General features: G+C 50.0%; 1 protein-coding gene across 1 annotated transcript; it reads left to right on the forward strand.

Moving 5' to 3' along the window:
- Positions 1-1,187: 1,187 nt before the first annotated feature.
- C2H1orf35 (chromosome 2 C1orf35 homolog) lies at positions 1,188-15,723 on the forward strand. Its single transcript, XM_077808466.1, has 9 exons — positions 1,188-1,452; positions 3,152-3,329; positions 4,691-4,841; positions 5,436-5,481; positions 7,524-7,606; positions 8,345-8,417; positions 9,711-9,790; positions 10,490-10,630; positions 14,456-15,723. Exons 2-9 carry the CDS (start codon positions 3,236-3,238, stop codon positions 14,763-14,765), a joined length of 978 nt encoding a protein of 325 aa, XP_077664592.1. The 5' UTR covers positions 1,188-1,452; positions 3,152-3,235; the 3' UTR covers positions 14,766-15,723.
- The last annotated feature ends 299 nt before the right edge of the window (positions 15,724-16,022 follow it).

Below are 16,022 nucleotides of genomic sequence, written 5' to 3' on the forward strand. Positions count from 1 at the left end.
GTTCAAACATATTACACTTCTCCATCTTGGGAAAGGCCTTCTGACCTACCGAAAGCTTCCTCACTTCGTCAATATAAACTCAATTATTTTGACCTGCCTGGCGTTTTGGGGATTTAGAACAGGTGGGGGGTTCTCCCCCTTTTGAAACCCACCCAGAGTTGTTCTCATCATACTCTGACACATTTTGTATATATATAAATCTTTAAACAAAAATCCTAAATCTAAAATTTTCAAAAGTGAATTATCTTGCATATGTAACTCTCTGGTTTATTTCATAGGGTCCCATATACTGTATATTTCATAGGGCCATTTATATGCACCTAGTTTATTTAATAGGGTCTCATATTGTATATCACATAGGGCCATACATATGCATCTAGTTTATTTTATAGGATCTTATATTCATACATTATATATTTCATACGGCCTTTCGTATACATCCAGTTTATTTTATAGTCTTATATATTAACATATGTTTCATAGGGCCTTTTATATGCATCTGGTTTATTTGTATAGGGTCTTATATATTCATATTTTATAGGGCCTTTCCAATTAATCTGCAAAAACCAAGGAGTTGGGTGCCACAGGACTCCGTGTTGTTTTTGTGGATACACACTTACACAGCTACCTCCTACTAATCTGGTTTATTTTATGAGGGTCTTCCATCGTAAATCAATTAATCCGTTGCGTTTTGCATTTTCTCAGAGCTTTACCAACATCGTGTAATCCTCACAACAGCCCGGCAAAGGGGAGCGGTGGTTAATAACAACGCTGACTTGTCCAGGGGGGACTCAGAGCTGTCACCGCTTTGGGTCAACACCTTGCAAATGCAGGGGCTGAAACTCCCCGGGGGGTGTAAATTTACACTCAGCTCCTTACACACCCACCCACCCACACACGCGCGGCTGCCTTTGCCCACGGAGCAGCCCCCTTGGACTCCAGAGGCACGAAGTCACTTGCGCGCGCGCACACAGCCCCTGCAGGCTCGCGCGGCCTCCCCGCCCGGACGGGGGCAAGCGCTGCGGGCTCCCTTCTCCACCCGAAGGCGCCGAGTTGCTGCCTGCGCACCCCCGCCCCTGCAGCCACTTGGTACAGCTTGCGCTCTCCCCCGCCCCCCCCGCGCGCGGCTGCCCATCGCAGTGGTAGCTCCCTAGGCACGCTGGTAGCCCCGCTCCTGCTCCTCGCCAGTCGCTGCCCCGGGGGCGGGTCCGGCGCGAGGCTGACCCGCGTTCTGCCGCCTTGCCGCGGGCTGGAAGCGGCTCAGCCCCGCCCCGAGGGGGAGGCACCTGGGGGGTTCCCTTTGCTTGCAGTGCCGTGGGGTATTGCAAGGGAGGGCCCCGCTGCAGGGACCGAGGCACTGGAGGCGTGGAGCCAGGGGCCCAGCCGGGCCGGCGGAGCATGAAGTGGGCACTGAGCCCGCTCGCCTTTGAATGCTGCACGCCGCGTCTTCCGGTAATGAGGCATTGGCTTGGAGGGGGGGGGTGGCTTGGAGCGGGGGTTGGGATCCGGCATTAGAGCCGTGTGTGGTTGGGTTTAAAATCCTGGTGAAAGGAACTCTGCTGCCTGCAGAAAGCAGGCACCAGCCTTATGAGCCCTGTCTAAAGGCCTAAGGGAGAGGATTTGGTTTCCTGCCTCATAAGGAATGTTTGCACGCGGTAGCTGGATGTAAAAAAAAAAAGGGCCGGGCGACGTCCAGGAGCTGTTATAACATCTGTCGATCCCTGCTATGGTCGATGGCTGTGCTGACAACATGCTCTGCAAAAATAAACATCCCTAAAACAGCCCCCCCCCCCTCGACCCCCATCCTGTAGCTCGGTGTGGCTGAGAGTGCGTGAGCTTGCCGTGTTTGGGCCTAAAGCAGAGATGCAAAGAAAGTATGCATCCGCTGAAGTGAGCTGTGGCTCACGAAAGCTTCCACTCAGATAGATTTGTTAGTCTCCAAGGTGCCACGAGTCCTCCGTTTATTTTTTTGTGAATACAGACTAACACGGCTGCTACTCTGAAAGAAAGACCTGGATATCCTGGGAAATGTAAAGGAAGGGGTAATTTAGAGCCAGGTTTCTCCGCACCCTCCCCGGGGGCATGTTGCTTGGGAGGGAGACTTTGGGGCTGGTCATTGCATGGAAAGAGATGGAAAACCTAGAGGAACTCTGTGTCACAGAGGCTTGTTCCTTGTTACTGTGGGGAAAGCAGGTTGTGTTGCTTCTGTCTCCTGGGAGGCCTCTTCTGGGAGGAACTCGTGTTTCCGGGAGTCTGCAAAATAGTATGTGTGTGTGTTCGTGTTCATGGCACAGTATAAAAATACCAATAGTTCTACATGCTAAGATATGGGGTAGCTTCAGGGCACAAGCTGATTGCCACGGGGGTCAGGAAGAGCTTCTCCTCCTCATATACAATAGTGAAAAATCTGCCAGGGCACTATGGGGGTGTTTTGCCTTCCTCTGAAGCACTGCACTGCCTCTGTCAGGATGGTGCCCTAAAGAACTGAGAGTCTCCCTTGGCGTGCAACTCCTGTGTTCTGCTAGATGTGACCTGTGTCCTCTTTTGCTCCACATGCCTTGGGATAGCCTGCAAAGGGCATGGATGGCAGAAGGAATCTGCCCCAGGACACCTATTCTTGCTCTTCTCTAGGGCTAGGAAGGTGCCACCAAGTACTTTGCGTGGACAGTGGAATGGATTTAGCTCAGCTTTCCACCTCTGTCTGCCAGTGTAAACCCAGGGGTGGAGGAAGGCTCGCCAGTGGGAAGATCATGCTGGCAGAAAACAGCCTTAGCCTCTCCCTCCCAGGGCCAAAAAGTGGGGGTGCCCAAAGGATGCACTCTCATTTGATCCTCTGTAGAACCCCAGCCAGACGAGAGCAGGCACCTCCAGCTGAAATGCCACTGTCTGTCTCGGGGGGGTGGTGAATCCCCACAGAGGTATTGTGGGGGCAGGCTAACACGGGAAGCTGCCATTCACAGCACCCTGTGCCAGCTGCAGGAATTAGTGCAGATTCTAGCAGTCAGTGCCCCCCTAGGAAAATCAGTCCTTTGCCACCGTCCCATCATGGCTCACACGCCAGAGGGGGAAGACATGATGTGGGTCTGGCGGAAGCTGGTTGGCTGTCGGATGTGGTCTGTAACCCTCGGGATTGTCCTGCTCTGTTTATTAGATCTGGACGACTCAGGGCAGAGATCTGTGCACCTCGTGGTGATCGATTTCACTTCCAGCTCCGCAGGCTGTTTCTTCCCGCACCATGTTCGGCTCCTCCAGGGGAGGAGTGAGGGGGGGGCAGGACCAGTTCAACTGGGAGGATGTGAAGACGGATAAACAGAGGGAAAATTACCTCGGTAAGAGTTTATCTTGTCATTGCATAAAGTGTCTTGTGTGAATTCAGCTCTTGTGAAAGGTGCCTGACAGGCAGCGCTGGAGGCTGATGTCCTTGGTATACCTACAGGACGCACACGGCATGGACACCATGCTTTCACCTTCCCTGCTGCCATTCCCCCATGAGCACCGATCCCAACCTGAGAGCACCACTTCTGGAGCCAACAGGAGGATTTGGTCTCTCTGCTGAGGCTGCCGACGCTGGGGGACCAGCTATGACAGTTATTTTATGTCATGTCCATGTGGTAACTAGGAACTGGACACACGGGAATATTGGTGTTAATATTATAAACATGGAGATGGTGTTGCTCTTTGCTTTATGTCCTAAGAGCTGTCATGGTGGTGGTCTTAAACACTACTGTGTTTCATTGATTTTTAAGGCCAGAAGGGACCATTCTGACCATCTAATTTGGCCTCCTATGTAACCTCACCAAGTGATTCCTGTGGGAAACCCAATTATTTGGGTTGGAATTAAAGCAGCTTGTTTCTAAAAAGATGGCCAATCTCCATTTATAGAAACTACTTGATGGAGAATTTACCACTTCCCTTAGCAAGCAACCTAGAGGTAGCTGAATTTCACTGCTGGGCAAAGTGAACCCTATTCATACAGTCAGTACTGCTGCTAAATCACTTTGGGATTTGTTGTGATATAAAAACCTGAGGTCCTGTTCACCCTGTATGTTCATTAAATGGCACTTTTGTAGGCTTTGTGGTTTGCCCTGGGGTCTGGCCACCCTCCCTCCCCAAGTTGTACATTGTGCTGTGTGCTGTTTGGCTGCCACCATGCACCCCAGAGGTGGCCGCATTTCAGTACAGCGATGCATATAGAGTTACAAAGCCCTTTTGGATCCCTGAGGATGAAAAGTGCTATAGAAATGTAAGACGTTATTGTTTGCTATTAGTGGAAGCTGAATGGCTGGGACAAATTGGCCCAAATGCTGTCTTTTCACCTCAGAATAAATAATCAGCCCCTAGACTTATACAGGAGCCCTTGAATCACACCATGGACCTTGTCAAGAATAACGCTTAGATATTACATAGAACTTTTCACCTGTAGATCTCAAAGCACTTTACAGAGGAGTTCAGGATCAGTAGTCCCATTTTACAGATGGATAAACTGAGGAATGGACGGGGAAGTGCCTTGTCCGCAGTCACCCCCCCCAGGTCAGTGGAAGACCTGGGTGTCCTGACTCCCAGTACTGTGCCCTATGTGTTGGGCCCTGCGTGATCTATCGTTAGTCCGGTTGCATTGTTTTAGAAGTGATGTTTCATACTGGCCTAACACTTTAGGTCTCTTGAAGGCTTCTCTTGTTCTAAATGGCAGGCAACTCCCTGATGGCTCCAGTGGGCAGGTGGCAGAAGGGCAAAGACCTCACCTGGTATGCAAAGGGGAAGCAAGGCGACGTGCAGATCTCCCGAGAAGCCGAGCTGGCTGCAGTCCGGCTGGCCGAGCAGGAGGCCATGATGGCGGCTCTGTAAGTCTGTGGCAAGTGGGTCTAACGGGTGACCTCTCCAAGGCCTATGACATATTGAGAACCACAGTTTAAAAGACACCTTGAAGTTTGGTTCATCTGATCTGAAATCTGCAGGTACAGCTGGGCAAGTCACCTCTACTTCCTCTTCCACCATTTCTCTGTTGTGGCTACCTAGCTAATAAGTTCTTTGATCTCTTACTGTGTGTGTTTGTGCAGCAGTGGGGCCGTGATCTTGGTTAGGGCCTCTGGGGACTGTCATAATGCAAATAATTCATCTAGTGTTGTGGGACTGTAGGCAACCAGCTCTGTCTGATATTTCTAGGGTGCCCATTGCCGTGGTGTCTGAGAACCACATAAAAATGCATTTGTGAGCACCAAACAGGTTCGACTAGATAAATGTCCCAACTTCCTGAGCCCCCCTGCAGTCTTGTGGCAATAGGAACTCTGTGTCTAGTGACCTGGTGATCTTCAAACAATTCAGCTGATGGAGAAGCAGTCTTGGTGTCTCGCTCCCTTTCTCCCAGCCCCTCTCCCGGAACGGGTGATTCAGCCATCGCTTGCTTTTGTAACTCATCTGGATTTTATTTCTTCCAGGGGCTACAAGAATGTGAAGAAACAGCCCACGGGCCTGAGCAAAGAGGTACGGTAGGCATCTGAGTGTGAGAGGTGGGGTCTTTGTGCGAGAGATTCAGGGGAGGGAGCGGGAAGTGGCGCTCCAGCAGGGCCACAGGCCCTCTCCATACCAAGTTATCTGGGTTTGACTCATGAGCCTACTGACATTTAATACTTTATTTCGGAGCCTGGATTCATGACTGGGGCTCTGAGAAAGTTCACTTGGTCCATAAAGCATTTCTACTGCTGCTTCCAAAATGTTCCCAGCCCTGCTGGGTCATGAAATATCAGTTCTTATTTTTTAAAAAAAAAATCACATCACTCTGATTACCATCGTGCTTCCTTGCCCAATCTAAGGGCTTGTCTACATAGTCTGGAACAGCTATTCCTGATTAACTCCCTCTATGGACACTCGTACTCTGGAAAAAGAGTGTGTTACTTTGAACAGACAAGGATTATTCCAGAATAAGAGCATCCACCTAGGGCGTTAATCAGGTATAGCTATTCAGCTTTAAATTCACACCCTACCGTAATCCAAATTAATTTCCCTGCTATAGACAAGCCCTTAGTCTGACATGACTTAAATAGCCAGTGTCTCCTGAGCTTTAGTTGAGTTGTGCTTTGTACAAAGCTGCTTCAGTTGGGGTAGCTGGTTCTAGAGACATCCGCTGCTGGACTCAGGTCAGAACTAGGAAGTTGTTAGCAAGATGGTAACCAGAATGAGGTGATTTTTAAAGTTCTGGGTCTTGGGATCTGGCAGAGCTAAAATTGAACGGTGTACACGCCACTGGGGAGCGATTATTTGTAGCTCTATTGGTTTTGCCGGCCAGATGACACCTTAAAACTCTTTTTCTCTCCTCCTCCCTCCTCCCCACAGTCTGGCTGTCATTACTGGCACTTAAGTGGGAATGAGCATACACTGCTGTGAATATACGCTGCACTGGGACTTGCTAACTTTCAAATTCTGCCTCTATGCAACATTAATGACGAATAAGACGTAAAAAGATGGAAGTGAGGGATTCACTGGAAATGTATTAGGCAGAATTTACCTCTCTCTGTAAACTGCCCATGAATCACTCTACTGCTATAGTGCTCAGAGGCTGTGCAATCAGGACCTTATTTATTTATAGAAAAATATTGTATAGTGGCCCCTACTGAGGCCAGGACTCCTCTGCAGTAGGCACTGTACAAACACATGGAGAGGCAGACCCGGCCTTGAAGTGCTTATAGTCTAAACTGACAAGACAGGCAGAGGATAGGAGAGGCACAGACTTGCCTGGAAGGTCAGAGGCAGAGCCAGGAATAGAACCCAGGTGTCCTGACTCCCACTCTAGTGCTGTTTCCTCCAGACCATGCTCAGTCAGCTGCTCCCTCGGATGATTGCTTGTCCCACAGCAGTTTTGTAGGCTTAGCAGAGTACCAGTGTTACACGCAGCCCCTTGGATCTCAGAGGCTTCCCCAGCTCTTGACAAGCTGTGTACAAGGTACAAACAGTAGTGCTGGAACATAACCACTTCCTGGGCTGAGAGTGACGATCGGCTGGTGCCCTACAGGGAAGGGAAAAGAGGGGGGGCTCCTACTGAAAATGCCCTGGGAGGCTGAATTTCCATGTGGCACAGATAAGTCAGTGTGAGTTGCCCTTTCTGAACATACCTGATTGAACCCCACTGGGATCTGTGCCTATGGTCCCAATCATCCCACTGGCAGAATGGGGTGGATTTGCTGCACTTGTGCATTAACTTCAACGAGACCGTTTTGGTCAGCCCTGTTGCTGTCCATTACAGGATCGGGGCCTGTCTTTGCAAAGTGCATTGAGATCTGCTGCTTGAAAAGGGCCATAGAAATGGGGTGGTGATGGTGGGGCCTCATGGTTTAGTCAACTGAAAGCTTGTTCCTATTTCCATTCAGTCTGGGGACATACAGGTCACCTGAGTGCTCCACAAGGGGTGCTCCTGACTATGGAAAATACAGTATTGAAGAATTCAGCACCCCCAGTTCTTCTAATACATGGATGTGGTTAACTGGTCAAGTCCATGGACTTACTGCTCCTTCTAACCTGTTCCTTCCTAGGATCTCGCTGAGGTCTGTAAGCGTGACGGAGCAGAGCGCGATGAGAAGGATACAGACCGTGTCTTGGGGCTGGGGAGTTCCAGGTATGGGGCTATTTTCCACTAGCATAAGAATTCCAGTGCTTTTCCCTGCTCTTTAGAACCTCTGGTGGCTAAAGCAGGAAATCTGGTGACCCCAAAACCACAAACGATGTGGAAAAGGGGATAAACTGCGAGGTGGCAAAATGTTCAGATGATACGAAATTACTCAAGATGGTTAAGTCCAAAGCAGACTGTGAAGAGTTAAAGGGCTCTCCCACAACTGGGTGACTGGGCAACAAAATGGCAGATGAAATTCAGTGTTTATAAGTGCAAAGTAATACACACGAGGAAAAAATAATTCCAACTATACGTAAACATGATGGGGTCTAAATTAGCTGTTATCACTCAAGAAAGAGATCTTGGAACCATCGTGGATAGTTCTCTGCATCTGCTCAGTGCACAGCAGTAGTCAAAAAAGCTAACAGTAATAACAGTAATACTGTGCCCCGGTCTAGTGCATTCATCAGAGAGTTTTCAAAGGCCTTTCCAAACACTGATGAATCCTCATGCCCCAAGAGGAAACTGAGGCAGCACAGAAGTTAAATGACTCTCCCAAGATGACGCAGTCACTCAGTAGCCGAGCGGGAACAGATCTCAGGAATTCTTGACTGCCAGTCCCCTGCTTTAACCAGTAGGCATTGCTCCAAAAGTGTCATTGGCTCATCCCTCATGGTGACTAGAGAAAATCCTGCAGTACGCTCGTGTATGTGTGTGTATCTTTACTTTTTATTTTCCCCCCAGTGGTGGTGCTGGCAGAATGATGCTCTCCAAAGAGGACAAAGAGGCTGCCAAACTGGGGCTTTCTGTTTTTACTGTAAGTCTTTCCACCCTGTGCTCGTCATTCTGCATGCTAGGTGCTTTGCAGAGCATAGGAGAGGCTTGATCCCTGCTGCGTCTACCCTAATTTTTACCGTCCAAGCGAAACTCCCAGAGTGTAACTTTCTGGGGTTAGTTTCACATTCCCCATTGCTCGTGCAAATTGTGAGGGCTGCATTGGGGTGTGTGTTTTTTTGTTTTTTTTTTAAGGGGTTAATCCTACTCGCATGTCTGTGTAGGTGCTGACGTGGCCCTCCTCGCTAGTATCTGAGTGCCTCCTGATCACTAGTGGATTTTATCCTGATAGCACCCCTGTGTGCTACAGAAGTATTGGCCCTGTTTTATACATGGGAGAACTGAGGCACAGAGAGTAAGTGAGTTGCCCAAGCTCTCACAGGAAGTTTGTGGCAGAGCAGGAATTGAACCCAACTGTCCTCAGCCCCTGGCCAGGGCTTTTACTAGAGACCGTCCTTTCTCCATCTGTTCAAATGGATCTGGAATTTTGTCACTGATGTCATGGGAGCAGGATTTTGGGCAGGAGGGATATAGCTTTATTACCTGGATAACAGAAATAAGCCTGAATTGGCTTTCTGGGCCCCTGACCTTCTTGAACTCTGGGAGCATTTCAGACTAACTCTAAAGTTCGCAGCCAGCACCTGTCTTTGTAACAGGGCAAATCCCTCGATACGGACACATCCCCCAACTTTCAGGAGAGTTTGGCTTGGGGTCAGCCCAGTTCTGTGGCTGAGAAGCGGGAGCTACAATATCAAATCCCTTCTTGTGAGCATTGGGGGTTTGCTCTTGCGGCCGAGTTGGTGTAGTAACCCTAACCGCCCCATGGGTAGATAGACGTGAGAGCTGGAGGGTAATAGATGCGGGGGGGGGAGTAGAAATGCAAGGAGAAGCTGAGGTCGTGGCTGGGAGGAGCTTGAGGGCGAGAGAGAAGATCCCTAGAGCAAGAGTCTAAGATGGCGCCACTTTGCCCTCCTGCAGGGAGGCACTGCCGGTCAGCACCAGCTGTCGCTCCAACGCTGTCATGGCTGTGACCTAACTCGCAGGGTGTAACCTTTATGTGCAGTGGACAGCGCCACATAGCAGGGAATTGGCGTCGGAGTGAGAACGAAGGAGCTCCATGCTGCCAGCCCTGCCCCCCCCCCCCCCCCCGGCTACGTTGCCACCTTGTTTAATCTTGGTATTGCTCAGTAATACAGTGGGACCTGCTCTGTGTTGTTAACCATGGGCACGCTCAGCCTGACAGTCTCGTGCATCATTTTGTCTTGTGAAAATCTAGCATCAGAGAGCGGCAAACAGTCCGGAGGCCTCAGGGGCGAAGAGAAAGGTGGGCAAGGAAGAAAAGGCGGAAGAGGCATGGTAAGAGCAACCCACTTATGCTTGACGCACAGCGGGAGCTGCGGTGGGCTATCATGAGACGCTGTTCACCCACAGCCGGGTGTCTCTGTCAATCAGATTCCCCTCTGACTGCGTCTGCACCCGCTTTGATTTCACAGAGCTCCCTGCCAGCGAAGCCTTTTGCATGTGGACATCTGCAAAGTTGCAGCTAGCAGCTCGGATTCGTTTAATCCCAAACTAACTTCCTTCCGCGCAGAAGTGGTTTCATAAAGATGAGGCTAACCCAGTGGTTCTCAGTCTATTTACCATGGTGGGCCACACCTGCAGCTTCTGTGTTATGTGGGCCGCATCCGCACACTATAAATGCTACCTGTATGCCCCTGAGCATGTCACACGGGCTGCAACTGGGCACTGATTGGGCCGCAAACGGCCCGCAGGTTGAGAATCACTGGGCTAACCAATCGTGTGGAAGAAACAATACCGTGTGAGTGAATCAACCAGTCACACAGCTAGATTATTAGATAGCTGCAGCAGCTGGTGAGCAGCTCAGGGCTTAATCCGTTCTTGCAAAACTTTCATGGAGTGATCCACAGCAGTGAGCCACTGAGGGCAGGCACTGGGCTGAGACCTGGCAACTTGCCCCTGGACAGCGAATGCAGCTGCGCTTTCAAAGAAGCGCTGGTGCCGTTAGCATGTCTCCCTGTTTCTTTAACCGTGCAGGCCCGAGAGCAGCAAGAAATCCAAAAAGGAGAAGAAGAAGAAAAAGAAGAAAAAACACAAGAAAGAGAAGGAAAAGGAGAAACATCACAAGAAAGAAGCAGCCACCACCACCTCCTCCCCCTCTCCAGATCATGGGGAAAGGTACCAGAGCTGCTGCTATCTTTCTCTTTCATGGCAGTGTCTAAAATCATAGAAGATTAGGGGTGGAAGAGACCTCAGGAGGTCATCCAGTCCAACCCCCTGCTCAAAGCAGGGCCAACACCAACTAAAGACCCCAGTCAGGGATCAGGACCCCACTTTGCTAGGCACTGTACAAACACAAGGGCAGTCGTAGGCTCCAAGGCCAGAAGGGACCATTAGATCTTCTTGTCTGATCTCCTGTATAACCTGTGAGTGTGTTAGATATTATAGCTCCATGAAGTGTGTTAGGTATTATAGCCCCATTTTGTAGATGGCAAAACTGAGGCACAGAGCTCCAGATCACAGAGGAAGTTGATATTAGACCTGGGAATTGAAATCATGTCGTCCGAGTCCAGTGTTATAACACCAAGACCAACTTTCTGACGTTCTGTGTGGCTGGAGAATTTCACTCAGTTACTCCTGTGTTGAGCCCCTTCCTGACCCTGGAGCTCACAAACTCAGACATTGACTACCCTGCACTTTCATCGGTAAAACTTTTGTAGTTCAGAGGTGTGAAACACACCCCCCCACACAGCCCCCGAACAACAAAAGTTTTGCCGACGAGAAGCACCGGTGTGAACAGTTCTTTGTCGGCCGGAGTGCTCTCCTGCTGACAAAGCTATTGCCTCCCATTGGGGGTGGATTTTGTTTGTCAGAGGGAGAGCTCTTGGCATGTAACGACACAGCTGTGTTGCTAGAAAGTGCGTAGAAAACAAGCAGCCTGGAAAGCCTCCCTGCCGCAGCCTTTGTGTGGCAAGTGTGTCTGCTGCATTGTGCTCTCTCCTTTCCCCAGACAAGGGAGGTCAGTGTGTGTGTCATGGGAGTGGGGGGCGGGAGGGAAACCATTTTCTTCTTTCAGAGTAGCAGCCGCGTTAGTCTGTATCTGCAAAAAGAAAAGGAGGACTTGTGGCACCTTAGAGACTAACCAATTTATTTGAGCATAAGCTTTTGTGAGCTACAGCTCACTTCATTTTCTTCTTGTAACCTAGCTTCACAGATTGGTCGTGGGTGGAGGCGGGGAAGGGGGTGTTGCATTAGGGGGTGTTGCATAAAGCTGGGGCTCGACGCACGGTCGTTGGATTTGCTCCCCAGGGTAGGACACTTGTTGTGAAGACTCTGACATTAGCAGCATTGGGTCAGGTAGCACCTTGATTTGTGCCACACCTGTACAATGCCGTGAGCCCACGTGCGGCAGCTGCTCCAGGTGTGGCTGGACCCCACCACCTGAGAGTTTCTCTGCTAGCTCCCTGGGTAGTAAAAAGGCTCGGGGGGGGCATTGGTGCTGTGGATTGGCACATCGTACCGAGCCAGCCCCCCGGCCCTCTCCAGTGGGGATTGAAATGCAAACATTCAATGGAGTAACCTGCTGAGCGCTCTTCTGTTGTGGCGGGTAGGTATTTTCTGGGCCTCTTGCCAATCTCAGTGCGTCATCCTCTTCCCCAGCCCTCCGTGTAGCAGCTTTAGATTAACTTCCGTACTAGCTGTGCCCCCAACCAAGCACCAGTACAAATCGTCCATCCATTAAGCGCTAAATGACTTCTCTCTCCATGCAGTCTATAGCACGCTGCTCCTTGGACCATTCGACCGAGCGTGCCACATCTCAGACTCAGAGTCCAGGGCAGAACACCTCTTTGATTTTAATCAGTGGTGTTAGAATGGATTCTTGCTGTAGTACTATGCTACAAACCAGCCTGCATCTCTCCAGTGCTGAACTGAGAACCATGGCTACAGGATGTTGGATCAAGGATAGACAGAGACTTTGGTCTGACTGTAACTTACAGTATAATTGCGGGGTCTAGGTAGTATTTAGCTATTTGCTCATTTAAAAACAAGATCCTGCTCTTAATTTTTTTTTTAAGTATTTCTCTACGCACTGTTTGAAACCTTTACCCCATATGGCAGGAAAGAAGCCACGGTTAGAACATTTTGTTTCAATATTAATATCTTACAGAATAGTTTGTAAGATCTTTTGGTGGCAGGGATTGTCGTCTTGTTCTGCTTTTGTACAGCTCCTCACACAATGGGGTGTTGGCTCAGGACTAGGACTCGCTAGCCCAGGGGTTCTCAAACTGGGGGTCGTGAGGTTTGTCCATGTGGGGGAGAGGGTCACGAGCTGTCTGCCTCCATCCCAAAACCCGCTTCACCTCCAAGCATTTATAATAGTGTTAAATATATATTTTTTTTTAAAGAAGTGTTTTTAATTTATAAGGGGGGGTGACACTCAGAGGCTTGCTGTGTGAAAGGGGTCACCAGGACAAAAGTTTGAGACCCACTGCCTTAGCCTTCACCACAATCCACACACACAGTATACGGGAGTCAGTGCGGATAGTTCTTAGCATAAACAAGCCTACATTCTCCTCTCGCTTGTACCAGTGTAATCCAGGAGTAACTCAGTTGAGGATCATGGCATTACCCAGGTGTAACACCTGTGTGAGATCAGAACTAGGGGGTCCCAAGGGCTTTTCTCATTTGGCCCATGCTTACCTGGCGTGTGAAGGTTACATTTTAGTGCATTCACGTTTTTTTTTTTGACGCATTTGCAAATACTTAACACACGAGGGCGCTGTGAGCCAAGAGCTGCCGCACTCTGTATAAGGGACATGTCCGTGGAATCCCAGAAACAAACCTACCAACCCAGCTGCTTTTTTTTTTTTTTTTTTTTTTTTTTTTTTAATATTCCTTCCCGTGTAGACTACAGAGTAACTGGCCGTGTCCAGAGGGGACCGCCAGCAGTCTGTCTCTTCTCCTGCTGGCTCATTGGGGTCATTTAACACCCCTTACCCATGCCGTGAATGTGGTGACGTGGAGATTGTCCCTTCACCAGTGGTCTGACTCGAGCCCCCATGCTGCCTTTTTCAAAACCAGGTCACCAGGGGCACCTTGCTGGCTTGTACCAGTGGCATGGAGAGCCCTGGCCAATGTCTGGGTGAGGGAGCACGGGGTATTTCAAGGCAGTGCAGCACACCCTTCCCCAGGGGATCTGCCAGTGTAGCTAGTGGTGATGGCTTACGCTAACCCCACGTGTTAATAGCAGTAAACGTCCTGGAGTATATTGCGGCAAAAGAAATGAAGTCCCAGGAATAGGCGGCCTCTCCATAGCAGCAGCTGTTAAATCTCAGCTGAGGGGCTCTGTGCTTTGTATGCAAACCATAGGGCATGCTGATGAGCATTGTGCAGATCAGGGAGATTTCCCTGGGTGTTCCCTATGCATCCAGCAGCCCTTGTGACCTACAGTTGATTACAAATGCACTGCTGTCACTCCAGCCTGGAGGCCTGGCCATGGACTGAAATGAACTGGCTTTAACAGAACAGCGAGCGTGAACAGTTTTGCAGGAGAATAACTCCCCCCTGAATGAATTTTTCTAGGGCCAGACTCTGATCTCTGTCAGAGGCGTAAATCCAGGGTTAACTGCATTGACACTGGGCATGGCAGCAGGGTTAGCTGGGTGTAACTGAAAGCAGAACCTGGCCCCTAGTTTGGAAGAACTTTGTTCTCGTTGTCCTGGAATTGGGTCCCCCGTAGCCCAGCCCCAAGACTGGGGGCGGGATCGTGCCCAAGGGAAGGGGAAGATGCAGACAGGGTAGGATTCTTCCCTGGGCTATATTCCCCTGTGCAGAACAGTATCTCAGCATTGCCTGCATCATCCTTTCAGCCAGGCTAGAGCATACAGGGACTGGTCCCTTATCACTTGTCTCTCCATTCCTGCTCCGAGGGTCTGTTCTCTTCCCCTCTCGGGGGCCGCGGGGTTTGCACCCGCAGGCTCTGACCCATCTTCTCTGTTGCAGGAGGAGGAGGGAAGCCCCACCCTCCAAGGACCATTCATCATCCTCCCGGCGGCTTGCAGACGGCTGGCGTGACAGCCATTCATCACCGGGCCCAGAGGCACAGAAGCAGCCCGGCAGGCGGCGGCACGACATGGACTCCTCCAGCAGCGAGGGCATGGGAGGGAGCCCCCCTCGCCGACATCTCCCAGCCCACAGGAACGACAGGAGTGGCAGCAGGGACCGCCACAGCCGGCACTCAACCTCCAGGGGCAAGGGAAACGGCAGAGAGTCCCCCCCAGACCGCCGCGCCAAGCGGCCGCCACGACACTGACTCAGATGATTGAGCTGCAGGGAAGTGCAGGAGAGTCTGGAACTGCTAGGGCCTTGGTTTAAAGGGATGCTGTCCAAACTGAAGTTACAGGATCAGATCCTCAGCTGGTACCAATCAGTGCAGCTGTGAAGTCACTGGATTGAGAGTGCATTGAACTGTACCAGTTCACACCAGCTGAAGATCTGGCCCAGAGGTTGGTGGGGATGGTTTTTTTATACCCTTGTCTATGCTACTGATGCCCTAGCATAGATGCCTAGTGTAGACACATTTATACCAGCATATGCACTTTCTTATGCCAGTATAATTGCAGTTACACTGGTAAAGCTTTTTAGAGGAGTCTAGCCCTTAGCTTGGCCAGAGCTGCTCCACTGGCCTATTTCTCTGATTCTGCTGAGCTTGCCCTGCCTCGCTGTGTCTTGTGCCCACAAAGGGTTTAAAGCCAGGTGCACAGATCCCTCCTGTATGTCTGCAGGGGGATAACTGTATGCTGGGGAAGCGAACCTCTTGCAGAATGGAGGCCTTTGTTTGGAAATGTTTGTCAGGTCGCTGTCAAGTACTTGTGTGCCCAGAGTTAGATATTTTAGAAAACCAATGTCAACTACAGAACCTCCTGTTGAACCAGAATTTTACTGAAAAGGTTGGGGAGAGAATGTAATAGAAGAGAGATCTTGTTTGGGTTTTGACTATTGCCTGAGGTGAATGTCTTCAACCCGCTGTGTTAGTGCATGAGAACCAGCAAGGTTAAAGCAGCCTGGAACATGATGTCCAACAAAAACGGACAATGGATCTAGTCCGTTTCAAGCAGAGGGTGACGTAGCAAGTAAACAGAGTGTCCCTGAAAACCAGGCAGCTGGAGATGAACAGTTTCTGCTTTAATAGCCTAAAAGACGTTGCTATCCTTGTGTGTTTTTACTGTGCTGAAGGGTTTTGTTGGTTTTTTAAATTTTTTTTAATCTGACACTTTTCTTTTAAATTTTCCCCGTTTTTTTAAATGTACTTACACAGGAAGTTTTGTAAACTTCCCCCCACCCCCAGGAATGAAATAACTTGAAGTTTAGGAGACTTAAACTTGTATTTGGACAAACAGCTGGTAACCGTGCCCCAACGTCCCTGATTGTGAAGTGAGATCAGAATAGCTGCTATGTAGTCCTGTGGGGTTAAAGTCTCTGCTGTTTGTATATTGGCACAACTCCACTGACTTCCAAAGCCAGGCCGGTTTGCCCCTGCAGCAATTCTGCCCGTGCTCTCCAGAGCTGA

The sequence above is a fragment of the Eretmochelys imbricata genome, chromosome 2, assembly GCF_965152235.1.
Source record: "Eretmochelys imbricata isolate rEreImb1 chromosome 2, rEreImb1.hap1, whole genome shotgun sequence".
NCBI lineage: Eukaryota > Metazoa > Chordata > Testudines > Cheloniidae > Eretmochelys > Eretmochelys imbricata.